The 14520-nt window shown below is 40.2% G+C and overlaps 1 protein-coding gene across 2 annotated transcripts; it reads left to right on the top strand.

Annotated features, from left to right (window-relative positions):
• Nucleotides 1–546: 546 nt before the first annotated feature.
• Nucleotides 547–14368, top strand: LOC115686580 (homeobox-DDT domain protein RLT1). 2 transcript variants are annotated; one of them, XM_030611923.2, is made up of 18 exons: nt 547–1239; nt 1377–1832; nt 2644–2717; nt 3794–4201; nt 4287–4376; nt 4460–4624; nt 4751–4973; nt 6457–6554; nt 7074–7160; nt 7260–7412; nt 7494–7649; nt 8631–8840; nt 8920–9606; nt 9697–10245; nt 10837–11457; nt 11651–11761; nt 12768–13022; nt 13353–14368. In XM_030611923.2, exons 1-18 carry the CDS (start codon nt 1101–1103, stop codon nt 14073–14075), a joined length of 5205 nt encoding a protein of 1734 aa, XP_030467783.1. In that variant the 5' UTR covers nt 547–1100; the 3' UTR covers nt 14076–14368. The 2 variants fall into 2 exon arrangements, with proteins under 2 accessions (XP_030467783.1, XP_030467781.1); XM_030611921.2 differs by having other exon boundaries at nt 2638–2717.
• The last annotated feature ends 152 nt before the right edge of the window (nt 14369–14520 follow it).

The raw sequence follows: 14520 nt of genomic DNA, 5'->3' as shown, positions 1-14520 counted from the left end.
TGGTTTTGCCTATTGATTTATTGGTCGTGTTCATCTATCTCTTTTTACAATTAACACATCACCATTTAAGTCATTTACGAAAAAAAATTTCTTCATCCGCAGGTGTATTTAGCAATACACCTTACCAACAGCAACGCATTGATAAGAAGATTTAGTTTAACCGGGGCCATCCGCACATCGAAATGGAGTAAGCACGGCGAGTCAACGCGTCGCGAGGCATCAGGACGCACAAACTTCGCCACTTTACATTTCCCTAAAAACGTGATAATGAACTTAGCGAGCATCCTCTACGGACTAAATCGATCACAATGCACGTAGTTAATTTTCTTTAATCCTAATTACTGCATTCCAGAAAAATTAAACATGCGGATCATGATTAAAGTTATTAATTATGATCAAGATTAAGATAAATCACTAAAGAATACTATTTCTGGGCTTAGCCCAGTCCACCAAAAAAAAGAAAAAAAAAAGAACAGGAGCATGTGGAAATAACGAAGAACACAGCCAAGAAACATCGAACCGCGCATCACCGGACCAAAATCACCGAGCGAATCGAAAGCTTCCTGCCCAATTGGCAATGAACTCCGCGAAAGCATTCGGGAATCGCTAAAACCAAAACCAGAAATTATAAGGGGACGACTTTAAAATCTTTTTTTTTTATAAAAAAGAAAAAGAAAGGGTGGAAAAGAAAGTTGGAATTATGGAATTCGGTGGAATTATTAGGACGAGCGAAGGAGAGGAGGACTGTTGTTGCTGTTGTTGTTGTTTTGATCCTGATCTTTGCCTTCCTTTTTCCCGTTTGTTGGTGTGCATCGTCATCGAATCCAGAGAGGAAACTCCTCCTCAATATATACACGCTCGATTCCTTCGTTCGAGGAGGAGGATGGTGGTGGTGATGGGGGCGGGGCGGTGATGATGGGTCTCTTCCTTTGGCGTCGCGATTGCTGCGGATGATGTTGTTTAGATAAGAGGGGATTTGGGTCTTGCTCGCTTTTGGGTGTTCTTGGGGAACCCTAGCGAAAGGGGCGGTTTTGGGGAGCTTGTTCGATCGGTTCGGTCGCTAGGGTTCGTGGGTGCTTCGGTTTTTGTGTGCTCCGGCGATGGAGGAGGGCGGATCGGATGGGGAGAATCAGGGGAGGAGTCCCGGGAAGGCGGGGAATTCTGGGGAGGGGCAGAGCAAGCCCAAGCGCCAGATGAAGACGCCGTTCCAGCTGGAGACCCTGGAGAAAGCTTATGCGAGTGCGTGTTTGATTTGCTTTGTTTCAGAGCTTTCGTGTTTTTCTCCGGGTCTTTGCTGTAAGGTTTTTTCTGTGTGATTTATGTGTTGGGTTTTGTTGAAGTTTGTGTTTTCTTGTATTTGGTTGGTGGTGGTGCAGTGGAGATGTATCCGTCGGAGGCGATTCGGGCCGAATTGTCAGTGAAATTGGGGCTTACCGATCGGCAGTTGCAGATGTGGTTCTGCCACAGGAGGCTAAAGGACAAGAACAACTCGTCGGAGAAGAAATTGCGGAAATCTGCAGCTGTTGTGGGGACGAAAGAAGGCATTGAAGATGGTCTGATGGCTGCAGCTGAGCCAGGAAGTGATTATGGGTCGGGTTCGGGCTCTGGTTCGAGCCCGTACGCGAGTAGGGAGTTGCAGGGGATGGTTCTGAGGAGAGACGGACATGATTCAGCTACTGGTAGGGGGTGTTATGAGTCGCCAAGGACCATAATGGAGCTTAGAGCGATAGCTTGTGTGGAGGCACAGTTAGGGGAGCCTCTGAGGGAGGATGGACCTATTCTTGGCATGGAGTTTGATCCCTTGCCTCCTGATGCATTTGGTGCTCCTCTAGGTATCAGTTCGGTGTGTTGTCATTAGAATTATATTTGTTGTATTAAACTGGAGTTCATATGCAGTTTTAGATAGCAGCCCATATAAGCGTAGCTTGCTTGTAATATTGTGTTCGAATTGTGGGCTAGTGAAATGCTCATATGCAAAGTTATACTATGGTTATTGCGGCAGATTGTTTGCACTGCGAAGCTGCAGAAGTGCTTTAAGCTAGTCTTGCAATAGTTTTGTTATGATAGGTATCTGTTATTTGTCTAGATTATGACACATGAAATTTCCTTTCCTTTGACTCACTCTCCTAGTTGATGGAGGATAAGTTTGGCAACTACAAGTGATGATTGGGGATACATGTAGGCTGTGTCCTTGGAATTAGGCTCGCCACTTATCGTCCGTGCTGTTCTGACAGTGTGATTCCTTACTGATGTAGAGGGCTCCTCTTTTGCTATGGTACCCTAGTAGGATAGCGTGTATAATGTGAAGGTGCCCTATGTTGTGATTAATTTGTACTGCGTTAGTAAAGATCAGGTGTTTGATCTGGAGAATCTTGTTTTTTCATGTAAACACGCCACTCTTTCTGGTTTTCTCAGTGGTCATATGCTTTTTTTGCTTGGGTTAAATAGCAAGTGCTGAATGCATCAAGATCATTATAGTAAGTACCGGTACTTGCATGGATAGAACAGGATACAAGTGCAAATTTTGGAGTATTTTATTTGGACAGCCACATCTATCTATCTGAGTGTTTCCCCTTCTTAGTTCTCTTTTTCATGTTTACTCCATTACTTAACCAACTTTAACATGTTATTTTGTAGTTGCAGATGACGAGCAGAAAAGATCTCTGAATCCTTATGATGGCAAAGTGTATGTTCGACGGGATTCCATGTCAAATAAGGTCAGTGCCTTCTTTACCCTTTTGAAATGTTATTGTTGTTGTTGTTTGAATAATAAACAAAATTTTATTGAGAGGGTAACAAGGGGGTTCTGCCCCTATACAAAACGGCTGTAAAAGGAATGCCATGCATATACAATTTTGTACGGAAAGAAGAACCCCTTGTAGTATGTCGGTTATTACTTATGATATGGAGATTGTGTGACGTTTAATTTGTTATTTGCTACTATTTCCTTGATGTTGTCATCTTCCAAAGGTTTCAGTCTTTTTGAACAGTTGTGCTGACTGTGATAGGGCTATAATCCATTAAGTTCCAAGGTACTCATTATGATAAATGTTAGTTCCATGAAATGGATCTAGGCTGGCTGGGACAGGTGCATATTTTACTTAGAGGAAAGGTACTTCTTCATCTAAATTCTATAAAACAAGTCCTAGTGATCTTGGCTGGCTTTTGTCTTTTTTTTACATGCTGCTCTGTCTGTGTGATGGTTTTTTTTTTCCTTGTTTTGTAGTTAACTATCACGAATTTTCTGTTGTGATTACACTTGCATGGGTTAATGGAAGTTTACAAGGATCATACTTGTTCATGCTTATGAATTAAGAATGTGTTTGCGAAATGTCGTCACAAATATTTTTGTGATATTATGAGCATTCTGCCTGGCAAAAATATTGAATAGTTTCAACCCCTTTTCGTGCAGTTACCAAGAACTGTTTGGTACCAATACTTCGTAAAAAAATTGGAGGAGATCTTTCTCAATCCAAACTTACCTCTTCATGCAAATTTTTTTTGAGAGATTGATGTAGGCAGTTGCCCGTATACTTATACCCTACATATCCTTTTTCCTAACTCAATCCATTATTGGAGTTTTGATACTCTAAAATTTTTAAACTTTTACAAGTTTATTCTTCTTGTCGTCCCATATGAAAACTGGATTTTTCTCTTTTGATTTTAAGGACTGTTACTGCTCGTAGAAGAATATAATATATTTCTGATGATGGTTTTGCTTGTTAACTTTCATTCTTTCTTTGATGTCATATATGATTTGTCAATTTCTGTGTTATGTGTGATTATATTCCAGGCTGCTTCGAGACTTCTCCACCATGAGTATCAGTTTCTGCATGACCAGCCTATAAGATACCAGACACCTGGACGCGTTGCCCAAACTCACTATCATGATGTCCCGGTGGATGGCCCAACTACCAGAATGTCATCTATTCATGGAAGTGAGAAGCTGCCTAGTGTCGATGGTGTCCGAGGTCACCGACTGCGAGTATGCCGTGTCTCACAAGAAGATAGAGAAGGAAACAGTGTTTTATCCCCTCCAGGAGATGATCATTCCCTTCAGCCGAGAGAATCTTTTGCTAACATTCGAATGGATGCTCAGCAAGGAAGCCACCCATTTATCGGTCTAGAAGATTCTTCTACGCTGCCTGACGGGACAATTTTGCATGATACTTCTGACCTGCATGTTGAGAGAAAACGCAAGGTAATTCTGAAGCTCCAGAGAGCAGATTATTGTCATCACTTTTAAATATAGCTTTAGGGTGACCAAAAATGTCTCTTTGTTGCAGAATGAAGAAGCCCGGATCGCTAGGGAAGTTGAAGCTAATGAAAACCGAATTCGCAAAGCACTAGAGAAAGAAAACATTTTGAGGAGAAAGGTTTTCATTCATTACTTAGGGATATGTGAGCTTTGTGGAGAAAACTTTGGCATTTACTGATATCCTGTATTTTTCTATCGCAGAGTGAGGAACGAATGAGGAAAGAGATGGAAAGATTTGATCGTGAAAGAAGGAAAGAAGAAGAAAGGTTGATGCGTGAACAGCAGAGAGAGGAGGAGAGATTGCTACGTGAGCAAAGGCGAGAAATAGAGCGACGGGAGAAGTATTTGCAGAAAGAATCTATTAGGGTAAGTATATGAGCTTGATATTGTATTTTCTCTAGTTAGTTTCTTTTGCTTTATTTGATTGGTTAAGCAACATCTCTTCTTTTCTCTTTTCTTTACCAACTTCTCTGGGTTTTGTTTTTTTGGTAGGCGGAGAAAAAGAGACAAAAAGAAGAGCTTCGTCGAGAAAAAGAAGCAGAGAGACGAAAAGCTGCGGTGGAGAAGGCCACTGCTCGCAGAATTGCCAAGGAATCCATGGAGCTTATGGAGGATGAACAGCTGGAGCTGATGGAATTGGCCGCTGCAAGCAAGGGGTTGCCTTCAATTGTTAACCTCGATCATGCCACTATGCAGAACCTTGAGTTGTTCAGAGGTAACATTATTATAGTAATTCCTGTTAAGGCCAGTTTCCCTCCGTTGATTCATTGATTGTGTGATATTGTTGTCTCAACTAGGATTCTATAGTAGCTAAGACAAGCTTATAAATTCTTATGCTCTGTTTTAATCATGCACCTTAAATTCAGTAGAAAGGAAATAGGGCCCAATCTTTTCTAGAGAATTTACTGGTGTGCCATTGTTGCCAAGAATAATTCTAGATATATTAAAGGTATACAAAAACCATTATACTAAATGATGTTAACATTGGATATTTGAATAAGTCACCATCTCGTGCTTTGAACCTACTCCTGTCAACACCAATTTAATTCACGTCACATAATTTAGTGTACCCATTTTGACACATTGTTGGTATACCTACCATTAATCATTTACCAATTTATGTCGAAGTAAGCTCTGTACCCATTTTGACACATTCTTGGTATACTTACCATTAATCACCTACCAATTTATGTCGAAGTAAGCTTTGTTTCAACTTAGTCCTCACCTCGTTCTCTGGGTCAGGTAAATAACTTTTGGGGGCATTTGGCATTATGTAAATCTTAGATGTGAGTTTGGGGTGACTTGCCCCCCTCCCTTTTGCTTTACTCTTTTCTTAAAACCTTTAAAAACGTGTAAGTATTGTCATATGCTGTTTTTAAAAATGTTCTAATAATTCTAAAATTACGATAAATTTTTTTAGCGGGAAAGCAAAATTTTAGAGGGAAAGAAAAAAAAAGTACTTATTATAAGCTCTCCTAAAAGAACCCTAGATATGTTCTCTTAAGAAAAATGTGTCGATGCTCCTGGAAATAAAGTTGAACAATTTTTATTTCGCTTAGCCAACTCAATTGATTGTAAAGTGAACATAGCTCTGTTAAGTTGAAAAACTGTTACTCCTACCCGCTCCCAGCAATTTTTGAACTCGGGCCTGTTTCTGGTAGAGCTTTCCTTAATTAATCTGAATCGTATTTTTACAGAGTTTCTACAATGCTATCCTTTGCATAATCTTACATGTTAAGTGAGTTGCTGTGAATTTCTTGTAACTTATTTATAGGATCAGAAGAGTAAACTGAATTGGCCTATGGAATGAGGGATTTGTTTCTACTGCAACATTTAGAAGTGAGGATCTGGTTTATATTTCCTTGCACTTGAATTTGCTCCATGCTTTCATTTTGTTGTAAAGAAGCTGATTTTGACATCTAGAAATTATAGCCAATAGATGCAGAGATATGTATCTCTTGATGACTGTTTCTTGTTTTTGTACTTACGTGGGAAAAAAAAAGTTTCTTGTTTGTTGTATGGTTCTATTCTGGTAAGTGAGTATGCATGTGTATGTGCGTATGCGGGCGTGTGCCTCCATGTGTATGCATGCATGTATGTCTGTTCCTGTCTGTCTGCCTTTCTTTGGGCATTCCAACTCTAGTTGCTACTGTATGTTTGCTATTGTCTGTGACTATAACGTGAGTTTTATGCTTTAGATTCGTTGAGTGCCTTCCCTCCTCAGTCTGTGCAATTAAAGAGACCATTTGCAGTTCAACCATGGACCAATTCAGAGAACATTGGGAATCTTCTCATGGTATGTTTGACTTCTGAAAGAGATGTACATATTTTTTCATAATAGCTTGCACTTCCATGATAAAGATTACTATCTGAAAATGTTGCATCTTTATTGTGGAGACGTACCATTGTCCTTGAGGCTGCAAATATATTATCTGACCCGTAATATTTAGTGCCGAAGTGTGTCATGGACTCCCCATTATCAGTTCTTGAGTTCACTTACCCCATCATTCTTTTCCTCAGACTTAATAGAATAGATTCGTAACAAGAGGGATAGTTCATTGTCTAGTGGGGGACGGAAGTTTGGATGGTTGCCTCTTTGACTTCTATCTTTCAATATCGTAATTGCTATAAGGGTAACTTTGAATGCATGGTTTGTGTTACCTTGAGGACAAATTTGTTTTCTTATCTGAATGTTTTTCCAAATGTAAGAGTAAACTCATCCCCTTGAGTTATTGAGGGTGTTCTCTTTTGCTTTATGACTGATCTTCCCTTACATGAAGAGCTTAGTGGCTTGCTTCTGGGTGATCCTGTGCAGGCCTGGCGATTTTTTCTTACTTTTGCAGATGTACTTGGTCTATGGCCCTTTACTCTTGATGAGTTTGTTCAAGCTTTTCATGACTATGTAAGCAATGTCCTCTATAATTGGATATCTTTGTTTCTCATAGCTTTAACATCCGTTCTATTATTTTTATGCCCATCTGTACATTCTACTTCATGGCAGGATTCAAGATTGTTGGGCGAACTACATGTTGCTCTTTTGAAGTCAATAATTAAAGACATCGAAGATGTTGCGAGGACACCTGCTACTGGTTTGGGTATGAATCAATATAACACTGCCAATCCTGAAGGGGGACATCCACAGATTGTTGAAGGGGTAAACTATCTTTGCTAAACTTTGTTTATAGAATAGTGAATCCATTATCTGGGGTGAATGAACTGTTTGTTTTTTTCATAGGCATATGCTTGGGGTTTCGATATACGCAAGTGGCAGAAGCATTTGAATCCATTGACATGGCCTGAAATACTTAGGCAATTGGCATTATCTGCTGGATTTGGTCCACAATTGAAGAAGAGAGCTGTTGCACGACGTTGCCGGCAAGATATTGATGAGGTTCTTTATTCGAACTTCACTTTTACCTCAAACTTGACAAAAGTACTTTTTATTGTCTCACCATAGGGGGGGGGGGGGGGGGGGGAAGTTGCCAAAGTATGCATGCTTATCTAATATCCTTAGACATAAAAGAATCAGAAGTGCTGATTGGCCTACGATTATGAATGTCACATAACACATGACTCGAACTGATTGGGGAATCATTTTCTATGGATACCTCTTCCATTTTGTCTGCTAAAAAAGAGGTCTTGATCCTGCTTTCCTTCTGATGGAATTTAACATAGACTCTGGCTAGTGAGTATCTGTTACTGGATATCACTTTCTTTTGACCCTACAAGTTGTGTTCAAGAAAAGACACTAGATACTAGGTTCATTAAGGTTGGATTCACAGTCATATCACTGAAATTTGAAAACTTTCAATCCCTATGGCTACCTTATCACGATGTGTATAGCATACTAGCATAGTGTAATCAAAGTTTCAATAATGACATTTCAATTGGGTCACTGCATCTACTATCCATAAGAAACAAACAGAAAGCAGATGTGGCGCCGAACACAGCATTTGGATGAAGTGCAACATCAATCTCTATTACGCGCTGCCTGAGATTTCAATTACTTATGTAACGATGACATTTGATGTGCTACTATTCGCTGAATTTCCAGCACCTTTGGAATATAGGCCAACAATTTCTTCAAAACCTTTTTAGGCAACATTCCTGATATTTTTTTGGGTAATGGATGAAAATCCGATTTATTTTCTTCGTACTTCATTCATAAGGATGTGAATTTGGTCGTTATTTGTAACTTGTGTTTATATTCGCTAAGAATGACAATGAAATGCACTTTGCATGCATCCTCTGGCAGTCCATCTTATACCTAGATGGAGTTCTCTTGCAGCTATACCGAATGGAACCTAGAATAACATTATCTATTTGTTATTTTTTTTTTTATGAATTTCAATGGAGAAACTTGTGATTTCAGGTTAAAGGTTGTGAAGAAGTCATATCTACTTTACGCAGTGGTTCAGCAGCAGAGAAAGCGCTCACCGTCATGCGAGAAAAAGGTTTGTTACTTCCTAGGAGATCTAGGCACCGATTGACACCCGGAACTGTCAAATTTGCCGCTTTTCATGTTCTCTCACTTGAAGGAAGCAAGGGGTTGACTGTATTAGAACTGGCAGACAAGATTCAGGTTAGTATTTAATAGATTTATGGTCAGGGTTATGATTGGTTCGTCATTTTTGGAATCTGATTTAGCTCATTACATATAGAAATCTGGACTGCGAGATCTCACTACAAGCAAGACACCAGAAGCTTCCATTTCTGTTGCTTTGACTAGGGATACTAAACTTTTTGAAAGAATAGCTCCGTCAACCTATCGTGTCAGATCTGCTTATAGGAAGGATCCAGCTGATGCTGAGTCAATATTGGCAGAAGCCAGAAAGAAAATAAGAATATTCGAGAATGGAATTTTAGCTGGAGAAGATGCTGATGAAGTGGAAAGAGAGGATGAAGGGGAAAGAGATGAAGAATTTGAAGGTGATATTGATGAGGATCCTGAAGTCGATGATTTAGCCACTACATCAAGTGCTAACAATGATGTGGACCGTTGTGGTCAAGCGAATGCATGTCCAGAAATTGGAAAGGAGAATGTTTCTGGTGATACAAATTTACCAAATGAGATTGAAGGGGACATAGAATCTTGCACTGTGGCTGCTTCCATGGATGTGTGTCATCCAAGCATTGCCACTGAGCACCATAATGATGCTGAGGATTTTTGTGGTGGTAAAGATGATCAAGAAAGTGTAGAGATTGATGAAAGTAAGTCAGGTGACTCGTGGATTCGTGGACTTACTGAAGGGGAATATTCTCATCTCAGTGTTGAGGAGCGTCTGAATGCTCTTGTTGCTTTAATTGGTATTGTGAATGAGGGGAACTCGATTCGTGCTGTTCTTGAGGTAGTCAGCTTTCTGCATTTTACTAAAGAGCTTTGGTTGCTTTTGAAAAAAAAAGAATTCTCTCTTGACTTTCTGTCTAATTTTTCACAGGACCGGCTGGAAGCAGCAACTGCTCTTAAAAAGCAAATGTGGGTAGAGGCACAGTTGGATAAGTCTCGCTTGAAGGATGAGTTTACTGCTAAAGTGGATTTCTTGTCCTTATTGGGGAGCAAAAATGAATTTCAGCCTCCCAATTCTGTGGTCGATGGCAGCCAAAGCTCCTGGCTTCTAGCTGATAATAAAAACAATGATGTTTCTGCAGAGAACCAAAAATCATTGCATGGTCCAGAAGGTCTCCAGAATGACTCGAGCAGTGTTCCAACTGAAAGATTCTCGGCTGTTCAGGATTCTTCTGGAGGTCCAGATAACTTCTCCATGCAATATGGACATGCTTCAAAAAGGTCACGCTCTCAATTGAAGTCTTATATTGCTCATAGAGCTGAAGAGATATATGTATACAGGTCCTTGCCTCTTGGTCAGGATCGCAGGCGAAATCGATATTGGTGGTTTGTTGCATCCGCCTCGAAAAATGATCCTGGTTCAGGCAGGATATTTGTTGAGCTACATGACAATTCTTGGAGGCTTATAGATTCGGAAGAGGTAAGTGTATGCAATTCGATATTTTATTTTTCATCTCTAAGAACATATATGTCCTTCATTATGACCATATGTGGTAAAAATGGCATTTTGCGTATGAAATGAGAGGAAGAGGAAAAGGTAAACACAAATTCAGGGTGGCCTAGTTAATGGTTGGCTCAACTGGCCATTGGTTATGTTATCCAAACAGGACAAAATCGATGTTTTTGATTTGTTAGAATTTATACTGATTATTAATTCTTTTGTGAGTCATAAAACAGAACTACCAGAGCCAAAAGCTCTGGAAGCCACATTAGAAGTGTACTATAGAACCAAGAACATTTTACTATGTATATGCAAGTGTTCTGTTTCTGAATAAAGGACACCGCAGTAAATTTCATTGTAGCTGAAGGTATGCTACTGAGGGTGATCATGTCACCTTCACTTTTTGAAAATGGTGGCCATTTTGATTTTGAAAGTAGTGATTAAGGAACATTGTTTCGTCGCATCTGACTTTCGGTTGGCATTATCATTACCTTATTCTCTGAATAAGGTATTTGTGAGGTTTATCAGGTTGTGTATTTAATATCATCGAACATCATTTTTTTTTTGCAGGCTTTTGATGCTCTTTTGATGTCCTTAGATACACGTGGGATAAGGGAATCCCATTTGCGTCTAATGCTGCTGGAAGTGGATCCCCTATTCAAGGAGAATGTTAGAAGGAGCTCACAGGCCAAATTCTTCTCAAGGGGTGGACTCCCTGTTAAAAACGAAGCAGCTGAAATGGATTCTAGTCCTGATTGTCTTAATGATTTTGACAGTCCTAACAGTACAGTCTGTGCTTCAAACTCTGATTCATTCGAGACATCATCATCGATCAAAATTGAGCTTGGTCGAAACGAATTTGAGAAGAAGGCTGCATTGAAGAGATATCAAGATCTCCAGAAGTGGATGTGGAAAGAGTGCCGCATCTCATCCTCATTGTCCGGCGTAAAAGTCGGGAAGAAGAGGTGTGACCAGCTGTTAGGCATCTGTGATGGCTGCCTCAGCACGTACTTCTTTGAGGCCATCCATTGCCCATCTTGCCACAGGACTTTTGGCAGCGAGTTCGACTTTTCACTTAATCATGTGGGGTGTGAAGAGAAAAGGAAGTTGGAACGTGGGTACATCCATATTTTTGATTATTCTCTTCCCCTTGGAATCAGATTAATCAAAGCGATGTTAGCATATTTAGAGGTAAGGCTGAGTGCATAGGAATTTATTAAGGGCTACTCTGTTAAAGTGCATTGTCTTAGTAATAGCTGTGTCGTGTCGTGTCATGCTCTCTCTCTCTCTCTCTCTCTCTCTCTCTCTCTTCCTGCTAAGCTCATGCGTTGCCACGTGTGTGCTTCTCTGCTTTTTCCATGTTATTAACCGTTTCTACTTTCAGGTTCATATTCCATCAGAAGCTATTCAATCGTTTTGGCTGGAAGACATGGACTGCCGAAAGACTTGGGGTATGAAGTTGAATGCATCATCATCCACTGAGGAACTTCTGCAGGTCTGTGCAATATACGTTCTGCAATTCATCGTTTTGATTTATTTACATCATAGTGTAAACCGTGAGTTTTCGTTAGTGTGTGATTGCTTGAAAGAAATTGTACATTGAAAAGTTCTGTAATATCAGTACCCTAAATGCTGCTTTATGTTAACTGCTGCCTTGAAAGCTGCCGAGATAAATCCCCTGTTGTGAGATGGCCCTTTCTTCAGTTCTCTTTGTCATAGATGTGTTTCTTTTAAATAGATCACCTTGATGACCACCCTTCTTGTTGGAGCCTCATTTTGTTTGGCCTCTTCTGTTTCTGTTCTGAAACAACACCAACCTCACTTTGTCTTCTTGTCCTCCCTTTTTAAGAATTTGTTGCAAAAATAAGTTAGTTCTGCTACTCATCAACTGTACATGACATCCTTTTTGCTTTTATCATGCACATAATCAGACTCAACATGAATGGCAAACACGTGGTATGGAAGTGCACTTGAGTCCAATGTACCATCTATGCAACGTTCTTGCTTACCATCTCTCCATGCCACAACAAGAAATATCTGAGGCAGGCCCTAAAGACTTTTGACTAATTATCCATGAACACCTCAAGAGATGTAGTTCAAGCTGGAAGTCTCACAATTTGATTTACCCAGTTGAGGTTTTATGATAGATCACTAGGTAATTGTCTATGTGTGTGAATGTGAGACAAAGCAATTGCACGTCTCGTGCTGATAATGGCTTCTAGGTATGATATTCGTGGGCTGCAACTTTGTCTTACTGCAGTTTATTTAGATTACTGGTTGGTGTCTCTCTGCACCATTAGTTCATTCCTTTGTAACTGTACATGGGCTTCTACGCTGACTCACTATTATATCCATTCATATGATTGTATGTCATCTTTTTTCTTTTCTTTTCTTTTCTTTTTCTTTTGCATCATATTCTTTTATTGTTCAGCGATGTGGCTGGCCTAACTTTTCAGCTGCTCATCTGACTTGCATATTGCTTGATAACATTTTTGTTGTAGATGGTAACTCTACTCGAGGGTGTTATTAAGCGGGAGTATCTATCAGCGGACTTTGAGCTGTCAAAGGAATTGCTGTGCTTGGTGAGAAATGCTGGGGATGAATCAAAGAGCTCTGAAGCTGTTTCTGTTCTTCCATGGATTCCACAGACTACTGCCGCCGTGGCTTTGAGGCTTTTTGAGCTGGATTCTTCTATAACTTACGTAAAACAGGAAAAATCTGAGCCTGGTGATGATATGGCACTGAAGGATTACATAGTAAGTATTCTTTTGCCCGCACACTAAAGGTGCTCTAGAAAAATGAGAAATCTGAATGGATACAGTAGAGATAGAAAACTTCAGAGGACGTAGCACAATTTCAGTACAGTTGTGACTAAATCAGTGAGACTGCTTTTAGGGTGCTAAGCATCTAACTGGCCTCCACTAGTGTAAATCGGTGGGGCTATGTAGATGCGTGTATGCTTGAATTATTCAAATGCATTATAAATTAAAATTTACATGGTGGTGTCATGGGTATTTAGTGTAGGGTTACTTTATTAAAATTTACATGTAATTTGCTAGTTGCCTCCTTATTTCTTTATGTTACAGAAAGTTCCTGCGAAACCCTCGTTGCGCAAGCTCAATGAGACCAAACTATCAGAGGGAGATCAAGAAGAACTACAGATGAAAGTCCTTTCTGCTGATGTCATTAAAGGTCGCAATAGTAGAAAACGTGGACTTGGGAGCCGTGATCGAAGCAACAGTAGAATGCATCAGAGGAGACCTGGTGCAAAACCCTTTACCGGTAAACAGAATTCTCTAAATGTCGAGAGTTTAAATCGGGGGTTTAATCAACAGGGGCAAGGCTATGGGCGGGGCCGCCGGACATTGAGGAGGAGGAGGACGGAAAGCATGGCTGTTCAGGGGAGGTTGCTTGGCAATATGGTGGATACAGGGAGGCCAAAGATAATTGAGGACTCTACGGCAGTTGAGGAATGGGGCGCTGAACAGAAAAGTCCAGTGCGCTTGGTGACAGCTGATAACAGTAACAGCATGGAAGAGGCAGAATCTGATGACAACGAAGTAGCGGCTTACGCATTTGATAGAGGAAATTGGGAAGTAGGGTTAGGCGGTACTTCAAATGGGTGGGGTAAAATGGAGGTCAGTGACGAGGATGTAGATTCTTATGACCATAATAAAGATGTAGAAGATGTCGCGGATGAGGACTCCGAGGGTGATGCGGATTTAGGTGACGCTGACAATATGGCTTTAGACACAATCCCGAATGGCGAGAGTTTGGACTCAGCTGTATCAGAAGATTACAGTGAGTGAAGGATATCGAGGTCGGGTTTCATAGCAGTACCAGTATTAGGGCTATTCATGAGTTGGATTAAAATTTTGATGGTGCAATATGTGTAGCAGCTAACTCTCTGCTAACTCCTGCCAAGAACAATTCAATGAGTTTCCCAGCAGATTCATCCGGGAAAATAAAGTGTAGTCCAATTAATGAAATGAGGTATATAGTTGTATTTTTGTATTAGGGTCAATGAAGAGATAGTGATTGTTCACATTGCTTCCCTACAGATGAGCTATTTAATTAGAAATTCTTTCAAAATTGTGCTAAATGCTAGTACATTGGTTTAGCATCGTTTCTTCTCTCTGATACACACATTGTACACGCCGGAAATAACAATTTATACATTAAAGTTTTTCCTAGAACCTCCACATACATCTCAATATTCAGCAATTAACCATCCCCTCTCTTTCGGCAGAAGAC

The sequence above is a fragment of the Syzygium oleosum genome, unplaced genomic scaffold (genome assembly GCF_021117445.2).
Source record: "Syzygium oleosum isolate NSW1041296 unplaced genomic scaffold, Sole_v2.1 Sole_v2.18, whole genome shotgun sequence".
In the NCBI taxonomy this organism is placed as follows: Eukaryota; Viridiplantae; Streptophyta; class Magnoliopsida; order Myrtales; family Myrtaceae; genus Syzygium; species Syzygium oleosum.
The sequence above is the reverse complement of the archived record's forward strand: the minus strand, read 5'-3'. Positions and strand labels throughout refer to the sequence as shown.

Bases quoted from the DNA above. Each gene is read 5' to 3' on its own strand.
- LOC115686580 (XM_030611921.2), top strand. From the start codon at position 1,101: ATGGAGGAGGGCGGATCGGATGGGGAGAATCAGGGGAGGAGTCCCGGG. The intron at 1,240-1,376 runs GTGCGTGTTTGA...GTGGTGGTGCAG, and splicing joins CCTGGAGAAAGCTTATGCGA to TGGAGATGTATCCGTCGGAG. The intron at 4,625-4,750 runs GTAAGTATATGA...TTTTTTTGGTAG, and splicing joins TGCAGAAAGAATCTATTAGG to GCGGAGAAAAAGAGACAAAA.